Consider the following 19,088-nt stretch of genomic DNA (forward strand, 5'->3'; position numbering starts at 1 on the left):
GCAGAACTCGCTACTTTTAGCCCTCTCACCTTTGGAAATGATGCTTCATATTTCATGTTTCCCTATGTTGTGCAAATACATTTGACATTTTGTATTTTTACTTTTCTGTTGGTGCAGTGTAACACAGGGCACTTTCTAACACTAACACTAACTTGTCAGTGCCTTCAGTGAACAAATAATGAAACACACATTGTGAGTAGAGATTTAGGCAGCAGAGAACTATGCGTTAAGCTGGCTAATGGTGCAGTGCATTGTGTTAACTTTTACATGGACACACACACACATTTGTGAAAGGTGAGGTTTTTAAAAATGAAGGCTAGAAGAGAGCAAGCAGCCTGTTTCTGTTTGAAAATGTCACCAATCCATCAATCTGATAGGTAAAGGCCAGTCTTCTCATTATACTGTGTGTGTGTGTGTGTGTGTGTGTGTCTGCCTCTGCTCTTTCAGAAGAAAAGGCTGCTGACCCAGCGAAGGCAGCACACACGCATACACTGTTATGTGGTGTATTTTAATGAGCCTCTCGCTGGTTATCTGCAATTCATCTTCAACAGGTCTCGTCTGATCACTTGGTCGCACACAGCACAGAGCATCACGGCTCATTTAACACGTGGTACACACATGTCAAAACAGTTCTTTATCTTGGATTCTTAATTTCAGAACTTCTGCCAACTACATTCAATCAGAAAATGCCTAATTTGCAAAATAGTGTCTTTAATTTGACAACATATAGGGCCTTTCCCAAACCACTGCCCTCTCCCTAGCCACTTCCACTCAGTTTAGTCAAGTTTACACAGAGGGTCCGCCACATTGAGTGCCCGCTCAAACCAACCAGCAAGGAGTGGAAGTAAGCTATAAAACCCTCAACCACAGAGCCTGCATTTATGCCGATTTACTGACCATGTACAACACCGTATTGTGTTCGACGCCTCATAGAAAGCTCCGTCCAGCTACCTTTACAAACGTAAACTGCTCAAACTGAGATAGACATTTATATTGTCATATAAGCATCAACATCTTAAAGGTTGAAATTATATTCAGGATACATTTTCTCTCTAGTTTCTAGAAAACAGTCACATTTATTTGATTGTGAAGTGTATATATACAGGAACTGTTGCATAAAACAAGCAGCTTATAAACAGAGTGAAAAACGAAAAGAAATGCCACTAAAGAAGCTTAGCAGTAAGCATTAATTCTGCTTTTTAATGTATTTCTTTTCAAAATGTTGGAAGTATGACTCACTACAATTGTGGTAACTTTACTTTAATATCTGATATGCCTTTTATTGGATCAATGGATGTCTGATGTCACGTTCAATTATTCTCCCTCTTTGTAGGTGCACCATTCTTCATTATGACTCTGATCTTCCTCCAACTTCCATCATCATCACCTTCCACAACGAGGCCAGATCCACCCTGCTGCGCACCATCAGGAGGTAGCACACACACACACACACACACACACACACACACACACACACAACAACTTCAAATTATTTATTATTTATTGTATATTTATTATACAACGATTGCAGAGAAACAGTTGTGGGCAATGAAAATCTTAGATCTCAGGCTCTCTCCAACAGTGCTCATTAAATATGTATAAAAAATACACTACACAGGTAAAAAATGAGACTGTAGGATATGAAATTGTGCAGAAGTTAAAATATGAGCAACAAATAAAACAAAAAAAGCAAAGTTCAGCAGAAGCTTGAGACACAGCAGCAGCCCCTGGTGCCATCTTCCAATTTGAATTTTGCTTCCCTTATTCAGTTGGAAACCTGGTGTCACAGTGGTATTGTGTATAATGCATCCAAATGTAATTTTCTAATTTTATTGTAATTTTAAAGACATAGATTTGGCTCTTAATTATTTATAACACCTAAAGGGGTAAAAGGTATAATTTTATGTTAACATTCAACGCTTGTACATCCAAGTCTGGTTTGTATTGCCATGTACAATTTCTTTATGCAAGGAAACGATGCAGTTGGCATTGCAAATTGCAAAATATTATTGAATTCTGGCCAAATATTAGCTATCAGCATGTTTAGTTTTAAATTACCTCTGTGAGTATCAGTCTTCAGAGAACCTGCGTCAGTGTAAATGTTGGCTGAAGAGCAAAGAAACACTGAGCTGCCAAAAGTTACAGTAGAGATACAGTGATGGTACGGCAAAACAAACCTTCACACACACAAACACACACACACACATTTACTTTGCTGACCCTCAATCTCTGAACCTTCGTTCTGTCTTTTAGTTTGATGATATCAGCAGGTTGCCGCTCGCACATACAATACAAACAGAAACGCACAAACACACACACACACCACCAGGTTTTGGCCGGGGTTCAGCTCATTATACCAGTCAGTCAGCAGGGACCGGCTACGTCTCCTCACTATCACAGAGGACATTGTGTGTTTTGTGTGCAAGTGTGTGCGTGTGTTTCTATGAGTGTGTGTGTATCCTCCCCTTCAGCCCTTCTCAAAGCTCTGCAGTTTTCAACCAATTAAAAGACAATCTGTCTCCCTGGGCCCCTCTGCTCCCTTTGGCTCTGGCTCTCTGTCTGTAAGTGTGTGTGTGTGTGTGTGTGTGTGTGTGTGTGTGTGTGTGTGTGTTTGCCGGTGGTGACTTGGAGCTGGAAGTAGTTTAGCTGCCTTTTATTTTTAGTTTGTGAATTTGGAACATTTTCTCTCACCAGGATGCACAGAATCCTCTGTGCATCCTGGTGAGAGTTCCATTACTGCTGCAAACAGCGTTATTGGACATGGAAACATTTCGAGATGAACATATCTTCTATTTAAAAGATATTGATGGCAGCGATAATCCGCAGATCATGCATTCATTTTGACATTTTATGTTTGTTTTACTGCCCTTGACTGCAGATAGATATAACAAAATAATAATAGTAAAGCAAGATTTTTCCTCCTGCAGTTCTGAATGCTCGCTGCTCTCTGAATGTTAAATGCTCTTTATATGTGTTATATATCTACAGTTTGTGACAAACAAAGTGGTCGCTGCACCATACCGTTACAGCTACATGGCTGATGAGCAGTGAAAGAAAGGAGGTCTACCATGGATGTATTTTGGGATATGGTATTCTAAAATGGCATCCTCATCATTCCTATTAAAGCTGCTTATCAGATGTACATACCAACAAAGTGGGTTGCACAAGATTTTACATCTAGATGAAAAACTGTAGCTTTTCAAAACTTCCTGGATTTAAAATGAATGTCAAGAGTAATATGTGGCCTTGTTTGCCATTGTGACTTCTAAGGCTGTCAAAATTGCTCAAAAATGACGTTCGAGTATTCCTTCTAAAAATAACTCAGGTTCGAACCATTCGAATATTTTTTTTTCCGCATTATGTCCACAAGAGGGCAAACTAATACAAGGAAACATACTTGTATATGAAACACAACTACCTGTAGGTATTTTTATTTCAACATAAACGTCTTTGAAAACATTTACATACCTACACATTAAAACACATAAAACAGTTATCTATAACATTACGTTAGAAACGACCGTGGACCTCTCGCTCGCCCCCCCTCTCTGACCCGTGACCACACCGCCCGCGGAAGCGCTGCGAATAGCCTCAAAACACCGGACTGTGACCGGCTCGCACCCTGCAGCGATCGTTTCGGTGTCTGGTCTATTTTCTGCGCGAGCCGCGAGTGAATGTGTCAAGCCGGGTGACGGAGACAACAGCTGGGAGCAGAACCGCTTGTCGACCAGCGTGGAGAAATGCGTGTCTGATGCCATGACCAATAACTAATTACTAAATTAATTACTTACTACATTTTTCAAGTCATTTTTGGTTATCATTTGTAAAAGGCTAAAAAAAAAAGGGTCGGTAACGCCAATAAGTTTACTTCCTCTTTGGGCAGTGATGTATGATAGTGAAACTTCAACTTTCTGCACAGGTGTGTGGACTGAACAGCTAGCTATTTGTACTCATTGTACTGTTCATTCATTCATTCATTCATCTTCTAACCGCTTCATCCTCTTGAGGGTCGCGGGGGGGCTGGAGCCTATCCCAGCTACATCGGGCGAGAGGCAGGGTACACCCTGGACAGGTTGCCAGACTATCGCAGGGCTGACACATAGAGACAAACAACCATTCACGCTCACATTCACACCTATGGACAATTTAGAGTTACCAATTAACCTAGTCCCCAATCTGCATGTCTTTGGACTGTGGGAGGAAGCCGGAGTGCCCGGAGAGAACCCACGCTGACACGGGGAGAACATGCAAACTCCGCACAGAAGGGCTCCCACGCCCGGGATCGAACCGGCAACCCTCTTGCTGTGAGGCGAGAGTGCTAACCACCACACCACCGTGCCGCCCTCTCAGATGTTAAATATAATGTAAAATATTTGCAGAAAAGTCTGGGACTTTTTATGCAGTTTTGAAAAGGACATTGTGTAGGAACCCTGTTGAAACTAAAAAACTAGTTTATACAGTACAAAACGTCATTCAAACTCATTGTGAAAGGCCTGGCCTCATAGAGAAAGGTAATGTAATTACTTGTACAAATAGTCATAATGGCACTAACTTTTGGACAGTCTCTCCCTGCATTTATGTTGTTGCTCTCAGTTGTGCATGAGAGAGGCAACAGTCCGACTGAAGCACCAAAAAGGTGTCAGACTGAAAAGGTGTGGGGAGTTGGTTTCAGATGCTATTCAGCATTTGGACAGTGTGGAACTGATTGGTATAGCTCTCAGCTTTTGAACATTTTAGATTTTTATCTATATATTTTACTTTTCCAAGCTTTCATTTCCTGTTTTACTTCAGAGTTAGGAGCAGCAGGTTTACAGAAAGTTAATGACAAAAAGTTAACAATGCTACAAGAATCACTTGACATTTACAGTTTTTCCATGAATCAGTGGATCACACAAAGGCAGCAGCCAACAGAAATGGTTATGTAATGAGTAAAGGTCCCGTAAGAGTGGAACAACTTGTTTGTTTTGTTGAGTTTTGAAATGTTCAAAAGCTGCACATCCAACTGTTTTTTGATAGAGATGTTGGCTTTATATGGAAACAAAGTTATCAAAAATGTTGCTTTTGTAAGAATCTGAGACAGTGTTTCCTCTTCTTACATTAAGAGACAGTGAACTCACTGGTTCTGAAAGTCCCTTTATACTTGATGACTCCACAGAGAGGTCAGAGTTAGAGTTACTTGACTGGACTTGGAAGTGTTAATGCCTCCTTAAGGGCATTTAATGGACCATCATGTGGTTTTGCAGGTTTGGGCCCATTAACTGCAAATTGTGTGTAATTTACATTGCTGCTGGGCCAAAGCAAACTATCAATTTTTAGATTGATTTTCCACCAGTGGTTTCAGTTTATTGCAGTGCACTACAAGATAAAACGTATAGAGACTTGAAAATGATCTAAGATATGTAATCTATCATAGTGAACAATTTTAACCTTTATTTTTTTGTTTAAGTTATATTATTGTCTTGTGGTGCTGCAGTTTTGGGCAAGGATAATTTTTAAGACTGTTCTATGGCGTGTAAAAAAAAAATAGGAACTACCCATTGTTTCGACGGCCCAAATTCCAAAGCCATGTTAGTCCGAAAAATGTCGTGGACTGAAAACCCCATTTATCTTAAAGCCTGTTATCCCAAAAACTATCACCCAATGCCCTGAAGTCCTTTTTCTCCAAAAGTACATACTTTGCGGTTAGTCACCGGAAAAAAATGTTAGCATTGTATGTTTCTGTAGACAATGGATACCTTACATTTGCACATTATTTTGTGGCGAATACGTTGAAACTTGACGTTTCTCAACAACACTGTGGTGAAATCAGGTTTAGACACAAAAACCACTTGGTTATGGTTAGGAAAAGATTGTGTTTTTGGCTTAAAACATTCAAATTTTTGGCAATAAAGCTGCTGGAAAAGCAGGGACAGTTTGATAAAAGAAACACTTGGGTTCAATGGCTGAAACGCCGCAAAGGGTCAGTAAAAACACGTGAGATCGGTGGCTCAGATGCTGAGTGGACATTGAAACTAACTGCAGGGAGTGTGTATTTTCAGAGAAACTGGACTTCAGAGCAATGGGTGTTTGTTTTTGGGATAACAGGCTATAGACTTTCCATCCAATGGGACTTTTTGAGACTGACGGTGCTTTGTAATTTTGGGCCATCAGAACAAAATTGCATGGCACTGTAAAAATAGATGCTCTGACTTCCAAGAAATCCAATTCAAATCCAATTCAAACATCTTTAGTGTTGTAGATTCCCACAAGCATATAAATTCATCAGAAACTCATGTTATTCAAAGAAAGGAAAGAAGGGCTGACCCAAACTTGAGAAAGGTGTTATATACTACCAATGTTACTGTTCTCATAGATGCTACAGCTATGCCCTTGAGCAGCATTTAACTTGCACAACAACCAACATCAGAGAATGTTTGTCGCTCCTTAATGTGAATATGTGAAACTATGATAATGTGAAGTGAAGTACTGGGCTGAGAAAAAACCTTCATCATCACTCTTTATGGGTGAATACTTTTGAAAATATCAATCTGCTTATTCTCCAATTGTGTTCGGATCACAGCCAAAAAGTTTACAAAGGATATTCAGTGTCATAAAACTTTTTCTTAGAGGCTTCTAAAGATATTTAGTCAAAGACAGCAAAAAATTGCAATCTAATTTCAAGCGTCAGATTTCAAGCAGAGAGAAAAAAAAAAACCTTGAATAGCTAGATAATAGCTAGATAAGTTTTCTTTTTAGTATCTGCAATCATGCTTTGCTCCGGGGACTCTGAAAACACTGAAAGCGTATTGCCTACAATTACATTATAAAAGGGTATAATTCTGAGTTTTTGTGCCCTTTGGGGCTCTGCGATATGCAGGCCGAAACTAATAAGTTTGATTTCTGAGACAATGATGGGCACTTTGAAAGCTTTTCATCTCATGATCAAAGAGTTGCTTTCTGAGGGGGAGCTGGGCCTTGTCGATATTTAATCAAGCTCTGATCCGAAAATTGATCTCATCTTCTCCGTCTCCGTTGGGCGAGAGATAAGCAGGCGGAGAAGGAGAGAAAAGAGATCTGGAGCCTTTGACGACATGTTTGGTTTTAATCGGTTTAGTTTGTTTTGGTTCTTCATATTTCTGTGTGTGTGTGTGTGTGTGTATGTGTGTGTGTGTGTGTGTGTAAGAACAGCTTCCTGAGCTGCAGAGGTTCCATTATTATGGAGGAGCCACAAGAGCGTCATGGGAAAAAAAAGAGAGAGGGAGAGCTCTAGATCAGCACCAGCTCAGCACTTTCTGATTCAGTGGTCCTAAAAATGCACAGTAAAGAGTCCGGATCTCTTCCTCTTCAACTGATCACTCAGGATTTATTAGGAGAAGGTCATTAGGTAGATTTATAGCTTTTGCTTTCTACTGCAAGTTTCACTGTTTTATATTGGATTCAGTGCTACTCTATTGTACCCTGCTCCTCCTCATTTCTATCTCAACCTTTATACCTTTTATGCACACCATTGCAGCAAACATATTGCATACTAAAACATTTATTTATACTGATTCTTGACAGATTTTGGCCAATGGAATGCAGTCCACAAAAACGTATAGTCACCTTAGCATTCACCAAATACATACATTTGGCATCCAGCTTCACTTGTGTTAAAACAAAATTTGACAGTGTTTACAGGATACTGATGTGTAGCATTACATACTCTATCTAGGTACCTTTCAGTGCTTGTCAGAGGCATTAGATTATCTCTAATGAGCTCATACATACAGCACCCACTAAATAAACATCATCAGACAGCAATTAGTGAATATAGATATAGATCATTGTTAATTAGCAGCGACAAGACTGTATTTAACATGGACAAACTAACCATTTAACTCTGGACTGGGACTGATAAATGTAGATGCACAGCACTGTAGATCAGCAGTGATGAGACAGTATTTACTGGCTGCAGATCTATAACATAATGCATCACTGGTGGTTCGACAGAACAGAACGTATTGAGTGGCTGAATCAGGATTTCTTTCCAAGAACAGTTTCTGCAGATCTGCTGGGAAAGGCTTTCTGTCAAAGCAAGAAAGATTTAACAAGCAATGAAAATCTGTTTTGTAAGGGATGATGTTCATTGCTACACATTTTAAGATGTCTGGACTTTTAATAATAATCATGTCACCCTGAGATCCATTTAAGAATAAATAGGGTTTTTTTTTTCTTCCAAAAAGTGGACATTTAATTTTTGCAGTAGAATTCTTGCATAGCTGTCAGAGGTCTTGATATTTAAATTGGTCGCAGAGAGATGGCGGGATGCGGATGAATGGGAAGAGCGGTGGATGCAGAGGTGGTGAGAAAAGAGTGATGAATTACTCCAGCAAGGTGCAGGATAGAAGAACTGGCTGTCAGCTAACCAATCAGGCAGAGAGAGAGAGGAAGAAAGAGGGGAAGGGGGGGCAAGCTGAGGTACGAAATTGAGAAATATGGAAAGGGAGAAAGCTTTAGAGAGGATAAAAAAAAGAAAGAAATTGTGCCCCGAACAAATACTGCATGAACAGTGGAAACTAATTTGACTCCTCACCTGTAGAGAGTGGTGTTAGTGAAAAACAATTCTGCAGCTGATTTACAATCAAAAGTAAAACAAAACACCACATACACATAAAGGAGGGAGTGGCAATGTGTTTTACAGCAACCAACAGAGCAGAAGATATCTTGCTCACAACAGTTGAAAGCATCACTTCTCAGGTGTAAATAAATCCATAAATCTTGGGCAGCAGAGTGGCAAGACAATCTGAAACCTGTAATAGAGATTTTGTACCTGCATCACATGTTCAGCAAAAGCCACTGCCTTAGTGGAAGACCAGCAGAGAGTTGTCGATGCACAATCAAAGGTGAAATAAATGGTTTAACAACTGGAGCTGGTGTTGTCTGAGTGGTTGTTGAGGCCTGAGGAAACTGTTAATATTGGCTATTTGCTACAGTTGCTAGCAAGCTAATTAAGCAAATCAGCTGTTAACATTAAAAACAGACTGATAGTAACAACGAATTGTGTTTGCTAATATGTATATCTTCACAACATTCCAGTGATACTTTCAGAAGTGGGACCAGGCCATCCATTTACAAGTCATCAGCGAGTTAAGTCTTGAGACCAAGTCAAACTTCCAGACTTCCAGTCTTTATAAGGCATAATCTGCTTTTCATCATTTTTCAACATAAAATGTCATTAGTTAATGGTGTTGTGACTTATTTTAGTTAGAGCTTGTTTAATGTACGGGTTATTAATAAGTTACTATTTCATTAACATGTGAAATGAGCTAAAAGGACAATTATACATTTAAGTTAATTTATTGACTGTAAAGAATAAGAAGGGATAGGAATTTGGATGTAGTTACTTTGTATTTGCCACTTTTGGACTCCAAGTAAACAGCCTTATCTCATCATTTCCAAGCTAGATTGAATTACAACAAATGGCATTTGTTTTTGCAGGTATTTTGGTCATATAGCAAAGCACTGGACAAATTTAAGTTTGACCTGTTGATGGGGCTCAGTGAAAAGCTAAGGGATCATCAGAATGCTTTACCATTCATCCTGCGGAGGACATGAATGTTTGTACTAATTTAATGGCAGTCAAACCTGTATAGATCTTGAGATATTTCCATAGACGTTTGGCATTTTGAAGGCAGAAGTGACCATACTTGGATGAGAGGATGGAGATAACCCTAATGCTAGCTGCTAGCTTGGCTAGCACAGTGCATTTATAGCATTAACATGCTATTTTTTGCACATGAAAAACAAGCTTAAAACTTATTTATTTAATTATTTTAAATGTACTTACCGGAAATATTGTATATCTCACTCCTTAGAGTGTCTTGTAGTACAACTAAACACCAAAAAAGACTTTATAGGCGACCAAAATGTTACAATTAACTGTTATGAACTGGAAACACACTGACATAGCGAGAGCTATGCCTATACTCTGTAGATCTGAGGTTTCACCATGGTTACAATACCTGACCAATGATGTCACAGTGGTAGCAATTTATCAAAAGACTGCACCCATTTGTCACTCAAAGTGGCCATGCTCTTAATTATGCATAACTTTAAACCTTAGTAACATTTATATGGGTGAGTTATATGGAAATTTACCCCCTGTACAGTTGTCATAATGTTGAAATTAGCTATAGAGATCATACCATTTTTGTACCAGGCTGTAAATATGTTTATTTCTGCTGTAAAGTTGGGCCTTTTAACATAGGGGTCCATGGGGATTGATTCACTGTGGGAGCCAGCCTCAAGTGCTCCACTCAAGGAATCACAGTTTTTTGGCACTCCCACATTGGCATCACATTCAAGCCCCGGAGGCAGCCACTTGGATATTTCACCGGATAAGTGAAAGCTTTGACCTCCTTGTGTCTCTACAGGAAAAGTGAAGGGATTGCCAAAGTCATTAGGCTTAATCCTCCGGGCACTATGGATATCTGTAGGAAATGTCATGGCAATCCATCCAAAAGTTTTTGAGTTGTTCTGTCTGGACAAAAGTGGTAGAAACACTGACGCTGCCATCCATGGAGCCGTGCTGCTGCTGTTGTTAAAAAATGTGATAAAAAATGATAGTACAGTTACTTGTGAAACAAAATAACAGGTGCCCCTTGGGTTACAACTTAAGATAAAAGAAATGAAAGCAGTAGTGATGAAACAAGTAGTGGAATAAATCATCTTTTTATACCAAGCTCTCATCTCACAGTATCTCATGTTTCTCTTTCTTCTCCATCTTTCTTAGATGCTGCAGACACTTCTGGCTTACTTTGCCATATAGTTAAAATCCCTCATTCAAAGTCACATAAAAACTGCTTCTGACTTTGACATCAGCCTACAGTCCTAACTCTAGTCGAGTGTCGGCAAATGATAAAATCTGCTACTTGAGTTCTGTCCACACCTGTTTCACATTTAGCAAGCCTTATGCTATAGTTAGCAAGCTAATTGACAATCTATCCATCTGTCCATTTTCGAAACTGCTTACCCTGTTTGGGCTTGTGTGGGGGCTGGATCCTGTCCCAGCATGCACTTGGCAAGAAGTTGGGCGCACAATAGACAGGTTGCCAGCGTTAGCCAAATGACAAGACACAAAATCAATTAAACATATCAGATATTAATCAAACAGAAAGAAATTCTCTATGACTGTTTCATTCTGATGAGATGGTGTAGTTGTCCATTTGATGATACAGCCACCGCTCCTCGCTGCTACCAAAGAGCAACATGGCCGAAAGGAGGGTGTAACATTACCTCTGTTGTTTTGGTTCTGGTCTTTGAAGGACTATTTTTGCATCCGCTTTTATCGCTTTCATCCAAATTGCCCCACTCTACTGTTAGTGTAGAGCATGGGCAGCTCTCGAGGGAATTGAACCCCTCACCCTGGCAGTCTTACAGAAGCACCCATTTAGCATCAGCGCTGTGGCTGCCAGAGAGTGGGGTTCAATTCCCACCGGGGCCCACACACACACGCAGCTCTAAAAATGCACGCTCTTAAGGCGCTTTGGATGAAAGCGCTCTCCAAATGGCAGCTGTAGGTAATGAAAATTTTTCAAAAAATTCCCCCCCTAAAATTGATATACGGCTGTTGGAAATGAGCGGCGCAGATACAGAGCTGCTATTCTGTGGCAGCCGACTGCGGTATTGTCAGCGGTGATAATATTTTCTGTGAGCTGCAGATAGCTTCTCCCTCAGCACGCCTGAGGGGAGGTTAAGCCTCATAGCTAGTGGCCTGTGAACCAGAGAATGGGAGCCCCTGTGTGTGTGAGTGTGTGTGTAACAGAGAGAGAGAGAGAGAGAGAGAGAGAGAGAAGGTGTTGAAAGGTAGAAGAGGAGGTGGAGAGAAAGTAAAAGAATGAAAGGAGATTGTGTCCATCCATCCATGTCTTTCTGCCCCACTGTAATACAGATAGATCGATAGACAGACGGACCAATAGATAGATAGATAGATAGATTCAGTGGAGGATTTAATGTGATGTAATGACAATAACACACTATTATCTTTCTACTTGATCACCTCATCTGTCCATCTTTATCCCTTCCTCCATCTTGGCTCCTCCCTCTTTTCTTATTTGCTTGCCCTACACCTTCTCTCCTCCTCCTCCTGCCCTCTCTTCTTCCCTCCATCTCATCCATCAATCCAATTCATCCACCTCTCCTGATCGGCCCTCGACTCACACAGAGCGAGGGAGAGTTACAATCAGGGTTATTTGTCTCCCTTACTAGCCTGCCATCTCTCTCTCTCTCTCTCTCTCTCTCTCTCTCTCTCTCCTCCTTTATCATCCTTCACTCTTTCATCTCGCTCCACCTCCCCCTCCTCCTCCTCCCCCTCCCTGCATCCATCACTTCTCCTGATGGGGTCCGGTGCCTCAGAGACTCATAGCTTTGCTCCACGTCCCCTCCTTCTGCATTATCAGCTTCAACTCCTTCCACCCCTCCCTCGCTCCCTTCTTCACTTCCACCTCTCCCAAATTTCATCCATCCTTCTCCGCTCACATTTCCTTCCCTTGATCTGTCTCAATCAGCCAACGGTCTGCCCTCACTCCCACCTTTCCTCCTTACCTCCTTTCTTTTTCCTTTCTCTCTCCTGTAGATTTCAACTCTGTACACTGATCCCTTGCGCCTTTGTTCACATATTCTCAATGTTTTTTACATTTTGTTTTGTTTTATTAGTTTATTTGAAGGACACAGTGCTCATTTATCATCAGAAAGTAGGAAAAAAGAAGTGTAAATGAGCTGCTGGCCGTATGTTGAAAAGGTCCTCTGAAACAGAATAAAACAGCACATCTTATAGAATTCATATACATAATAGATATGCACCAAATAGTACAGTGGACATCCACCAATAAATAATGCCACAGTATACAGTATAACACATGGTAGTTTTCCTCCCCTTATCTCCACCCTTCCTTTTCTTACTCTTACTCATTCTTTCTTGCCTCCATCTCTGCTTCCATCCATCTCATTTCATCCCAGTCTCCTCCATCCTTTCCTGTCCACTTTATTGTGTCCAATTATCCCTGGCATCCATCTTTTCTTCTTCTCTTCTTTTTATCCTGCCACCTCTCCTTCTCCTCCTTCCTTCTCCCCTCCCTGTCATTTGTTCTCTTTTGCGTTACTCCTCTCATTTCCATATTTTTGCTTCGTTTCTTTGTCTTTTCTCTTTCTTTGTTTTCTTCTACACTGCCTTCTCTCCTCCCTTTCTTCCCGCTTCCCTTCAATCTCCTCTTCCTCTCATGTGTCTGTCTTTCCTCCAACACTCCTTCCAGTCATTCCTCCTCTGTCTCTTTCTCCACCTGCCTTCATCCTTTTCCCCCCCGTCTATTGTCTTGCCCCTTTCTCTACCTATCTTTCCTCTGTCCTCCCTACCTCTCTCCTTCCTCCCACCCTCACTTCCTCCCTCCTCCTTCTCGCCTCCTCAGCCTTATCCCGAGGGGATGATGAACACAGAGGTTATTGAATAGCAGAAATAATGAAATAAAATAGAGCAGAACACCCAGGACAAAACACGTTTTCTTATTTTCCTCCAGTAAAAGTTATGAATTTTTTATGTTTCAATCTTCCTCTTTAATGAAATAGTTTCTTAGAGGCGACACGTCATACATTTTCATAACAGGAATTTGGGCTGACATTTTCAATATGTTGTTTCATATGGCGTGCAGTGCGTACATAATGAATTCATGAGCACCTGAGTGTGTGTGTGCGCGCGCGCAAGTGTCTGTGTGTGTAAGTTGGCATTTACGTGTCAGCTTTCAGTATATTGCACATCCCTTTTTTCTTGACTGTATACTCGTGTTTATGCATATGTGAGACTAATATTTTCTTTTGTCTCTCCAGCGTTTTGAACAGAACTCCAGTTCATCTCATCCACGAGATCATTCTGGTGGATGACTTCAGTGACGATGGTGAGCTGCGGCTGGGCACACATACACGCTCACACTCATATACAAACACACACATTCCAGGTCTCTTCCAGGTCAGAGATAACAGAGATGAGACCTACATAACAGGTCAGAGGAAGGAATGTGTCCACGACAGCTGGGTCCACAGTTTCAGGAATACAATGAAGATGAAAAGAGACCTCCATTCTGGGTCAAAGACACTAACAAGCTGTTTGTGAACACTGTCTCGCCTGCAGCTGTGTCTTCTCTGTCTCCAAAGAGACACAAAGTCAAGGTGAAATGGACCAAATAGACCCAAAAGAAAAGGAAGTTAAGATTGAACATTAGATTCTTTTTAGATTAGATAGTGGGGGTTTTTTCTGTCAACAAATCAATTTTTTTTGTGATTGCCTGGCAAATCTCACTAAAAGACAAAAACCATAGACTGTAGATAAGGTTTATGATGTGACAGCATCCCCAGATTGAAGCCAAAACATCTCAATTGCCCCCTGGTGGCTGCAGTATAGGACATAAACTCCACCCCTACGTGTTAGTGGATGAGATGTGGGCCAAACTAAAACATCGATACATTTTTGCCAAAGTTGATTTCTGTCATTTTAGGTAGTTTCCAACATGCTATTTATGTTCAAGTGTTTGTTTTGCTGATAAGTTTGGTTTGAATTAGTCATTTGTTGTTATAAAAAGGGTGATGTGACATCACGATTGACAGCTGCGTGTGCGGTGATCGCTACTGTGCAGACTCTAGCTCCAAAAGACGTCCCCAGCGCAAGATAACCGTGACCATATTCGGGATATTTTGGCTTTAATTTTTTTTACAGTGGGAGACATGTTGTCCATCCTTATGTACAGACATTGGCCAAAATCAACAGTGCCTACTAAGAAGTATTGTGTGTGTATCAGAGCCTGATATATCTTCTTCCTCTGCGCCATAGAGCTCAATTGTTGTCATAAAACTACTAAAAACACATCAATGAGCCACACTGTTGCACTGGGTGACATGCTCCTTCATTACCATGGACACACACACTGTAGTTTATTTTGACTCAGTCCCACATGCACCATCCGACTGCCCCAAATATTCACCAGAGCACCAAATTTCAGTGAAATCACTGCTGAAAATAGCCCCCAACGAATGCACTATTTCCTCCTGTTTGAGTAACTTAACTAGAAAGTTACTGGACCTAAAACCATTTAACTTTATATATATATATATATATATATATATATATTCAGTAGGAACCAATGAGCTTGGGACTGACAAGATAAGGGAAGTCAGAAGTTACTAAAACCAACATATAACAAGTGGAGTTAAGTGGGTGTGCCTCTAAATTGAATTTAAATACAGTACTTGAGTAAATGTAGTGAGTAACATTCTATCACTAATGAACAGAGACAGTCAATTAAAGTTTTTTTCTTCATAGACAGTAAAAGCCTTGAACACTTGGACAAGAGGAGCAGTCACAGAAATTATTCCGATCTGCTGTAGTTTCCAATTTTCTTTCCACTCTTGCCAGAAAATAAGTTCTCCATATCTGCTGAGCTGACCTTGATACGATCAAAAACAATATGCCTGCGCTTTGCTTTTTATGGCGAGGGAGTACAGCAGTGATAAGAAAAACACGCAACACAGAAGTCAATGACAGTGTATAGAAGTACAGCGAAACAGCAGTGTCTGGAGCAGTGGAACCAAATACCCGATTATAAGATTTTATTTGTTTCTGGAACTTTATCTAACTTCAGCGACACATAGTTTGTTCAGGGTTGCTCAGATGTTGCAAGTGTATTCATCCTCCTCACAGTAACTTTAAGTTACAGTTTAAATGTTTTCAAGGAAAGATCAGAGAATGCAACAAAAACTTCAGCACCAATTATTTCAGTAAAGGAAACTCAACTTTGCAGAACATGCACTCTGATACTGGTGGCTCAGTGCTATCCGCTGACGATTCTCCAAAGCTTTCACAGCAACCTGTTATCAAAGACACCTGCTGAGTCGACCTGACAGCCAATCTGGACAGATGGTGCCGCGCGCACATGTACAGAAGTGAATATTCAAGCGATGAAGGTTAAATAGTGCCAGATTTAGACTATGAAGAAATGATCAAGACGGATGAGGAGGCAGTGGAGAGATGCAATCAGCACTGGAGACTGATATATGCAAGTAAACAACCAAAGATAGAATATGTGCAAATGAGCAGCAACATTATTAACAGTGTAAATGATACTGTATGTACACTTGAAACATGTCGCCCCACAACTGAGTGCAAAGGCTGAGCAACAAAAATTGTTCAAGAACTTCATTTCCTCCCACACAGCAGTGTGTCATTTAATAACGTTTATATCCTGCCTTTGGCTACAATCCTAATTTCTTGCAGTGATTTATTTTAGGATATTTGACCTAGCATGAATACTTTTTTCCTCGCTGCTGTAGAATGTTTCTGCCTCAAGCAGAAAAACTGTTGATCATGATTATTAATATTGCTGCTATGAAAAATGTATGCATGTATGTAATTTTTTTTATTTAAATGGTTGCTAACTTTCTGTTGTCTGACATACAACATGACCCTTACAGTCCTATCAGATGAGTTCAAGTAGCCGTTTATTGACACCACCTAGCATGTTCCTTATGTGTTTAGTAAAAACTGACCTTCATCTTCAGTTAAGTTTACATTAAGTAGTTATTATCTATATCTATACATCTAGATAGATAGATAGATAGAGAGATAGATAGATGTCATTTTTTCATCACGTGTCATTTTGTTTAATCACAAATATCCATTTTCTGTCCTCAAGAGTCCTAAAGCCTGGAAATGAGTTAGCATTTTACCACTCACAATTCTCTCATCAAAGTCAGTGGGTTGAATGGGTTCTGGGTAAGATTACTGAAGTAAGTCTGTGGTTAACATGATCTTAAAGGGGCAAAAAGCAAAATCATTTCACCGCTAGGTTTGCTGTTGTGCACTGCCTGTAGACCAAAACAAAGTGTGCCATGAGCCACTCCTCCCTCTACTTCTGCTCTCCACCCCCATCCCTCCCACCCCCCACTCGCCTCGTCTAGCGATGTCTTTCACTCACTCTCGGTCTCTGCTGTGTTTAGCTATTCCCTTGCCTACTTCAATGATGATGGTACCTGTGATAAATTTAATATATTTGCTGAGATGGAGGCGAGGCTCAGTGACTAGAAGAGCTGGTAGAAGCGCTTCATAGCTTTAAGTTACTCCAGTAGCCAGTGCCAGCCGACTCGGCTAGAGCCATCCATTGTCGGATCCATTGCCGGCTAGTACTAACACCCGGAGCTAATGCTAACATTCCTACTCTTCTCCGTGAGTGAGAGCAATGTTTTAGCCTGACGGCCCCCTTAGCTTTCACAGTGCTCTCCACCTTGGAAATGCAAGGCTAATGTTACTCCGGGTTCTGTCCCTTTCTTTATCCGACAGCTTCTTTGCCACCGACTGTTGTTTTTTTAGAGGTGATGTCGGACCCTGGTCGTCTTCAGGTGAACGTTTCGTTCCGCTCTCTGCCATTTCCCTTCGAAAATACACGCTGCCATTGCTCACTGGCTGTAGCCTTTTATAGGGAGGGAAGGCCAAGGGTTCCGAGAGGAGGGAGGAGGCGGTGATTCACATGAACGGACATGAATGCGCAGCCGGACCGGCTTGTAAACAAGGGGCTGGAGATCAACACAGAGAGAGGGTGTGTGATGTCATGCTATACTCCAGATGAAATTACACCTCTAGTTCTTCACATAGTGATTTTTTAATTCCTTCAATCTAGAAAGGATGAATTTCCACTTATTGCCCCTTTAAGAGACTTTCATGTTTTGTTCTAAGACATAAAATACATCAGGAAATATCCCACTGTGAATTTTAATGCTTTATGTGCCTTAAAAAAGGTGGTTACTAACAAGTAAACTACAGAACGTCATCATATCAAACACGACTCTACAGCCTTGTGTGGAGGCAACGTTAAGTCGTTGTACAAACGTAAAGTTTATTGATAGCCTAACATTAGCTTTTTACTTCTGGTGATTAATTTAGGCTTCAGAAATCATAATATCTTGCTAAACAACACATAAATGTTTCATGAACCTTTATTTGCCTCAGAGCTTATTTTCTGTCATATTTCAAAATCCCATAGGCTTTTTAAGAAGGGAACCTAACTATGCTAACTTCAGCATTACCCTACAGCAAAAAAGTTGTCCTTTGAGCATTCTGTAGACTGCTCTCAACAACTCTGAGCTCTGCATCCTCGCTGCTAACCTGACATACCAGATGGATTGCTATACAGAATCAGAGAAGCTGTCATTGGAAACTGTTTGGAAAGGGGCAGGGGCTTTCAAAAAAAACTTGGCAGGTCATTGGATGAACCATCTGTCTGTCAGCATCTATCACAAGCCAGATGGGCGAAGAGCAAAAAAAAATTTCTGTTGAGAAACTGTTCAGTGCCATTCTTTGCTCTCACTCAATGAGGAGATACTCTCCAGGTCTGACATAACTGATGCTACTGCTAACTCCCTAATGCCCCAGCCTCCTCCTTCTGTTTGAGCATTTAGTTTCTTGTCAGTTTTAAATGTTTTTTAAATGTGTTTCAATGGGCCACACTGCCGAATTAAAATGGACGTAGTTGCAATAAATGGTTGAAACCTTGATATTGAGTGTCCCAAACTCAACTTTTAGTTTTAGAGAGAAAAATTGTTGTTTTTGAATCCTAGGTCAAAAAAACAATGTTTTCAAAGAATTAATCCATATAATGGGTGAAAAGATTTCTGTCTGGGTCAAAGTATTTTCTGGCCTTTTTCACAAAGAGCTCACACTTTCTCACTTGAAGGGAGAAGTTCAGTGGAGGGGAGAGCGACCAGGCGTCCCGTCCGGGTCAAAGGGCTCTGATGGAGGTCTTCAGTCATTCAGGGCAACTAAAATTTGACACAGTGTGACTGAAGGTTTTTTTGTTTTTTTTTCAAAAGATTTTTTTCTTATATTTGTTCTTTTCATATCACAATCGTAGAGAGAGCAGAAGCAGTAGTAGTAAGAGTTATAAGTACTTGGACTTCTGTGGTCACTGTTTATCTCCCTGTGGCCTCAATGATCATTAAATGTTAATAGAATTGAGTATAACACTAAGTAAAAGTATCAGTTAGCAATTTATTAAAAGCATTGTGTTTGTAGAGCGTTGAAAGGGGTCAGTTGATGT

The 19,088-nt window shown here is 40.6% G+C and overlaps 1 protein-coding gene across 2 annotated transcripts in view; it reads left to right on the plus strand.

Moving 5' to 3' along the window:
• galnt14 (UDP-N-acetyl-alpha-D-galactosamine:polypeptide N-acetylgalactosaminyltransferase 14 (GalNAc-T14)) overlaps window positions 1-19,088 on the plus strand; it is a 203,453-nt gene that overhangs the window by 123,297 nt on the left and 61,068 nt on the right. For both annotated transcript variants that reach the window (XM_049589775.1, XM_049589774.1), the window contains 2 exons: window positions 1,334-1,432; window positions 13,837-13,904. In XM_049589775.1, the coding sequence (XP_049445732.1) occupies window positions 1,334-1,432; window positions 13,837-13,904 (167 nt within the window). The remainder of the gene's footprint in view (window positions 1-1,333; window positions 1,433-13,836; window positions 13,905-19,088) is intronic.

This window comes from Epinephelus fuscoguttatus, linkage group LG11, assembly GCF_011397635.1.
Source record: "Epinephelus fuscoguttatus linkage group LG11, E.fuscoguttatus.final_Chr_v1".
In the NCBI taxonomy this organism is placed as follows: domain Eukaryota; kingdom Metazoa; phylum Chordata; class Actinopteri; order Perciformes; family Serranidae; genus Epinephelus; species Epinephelus fuscoguttatus.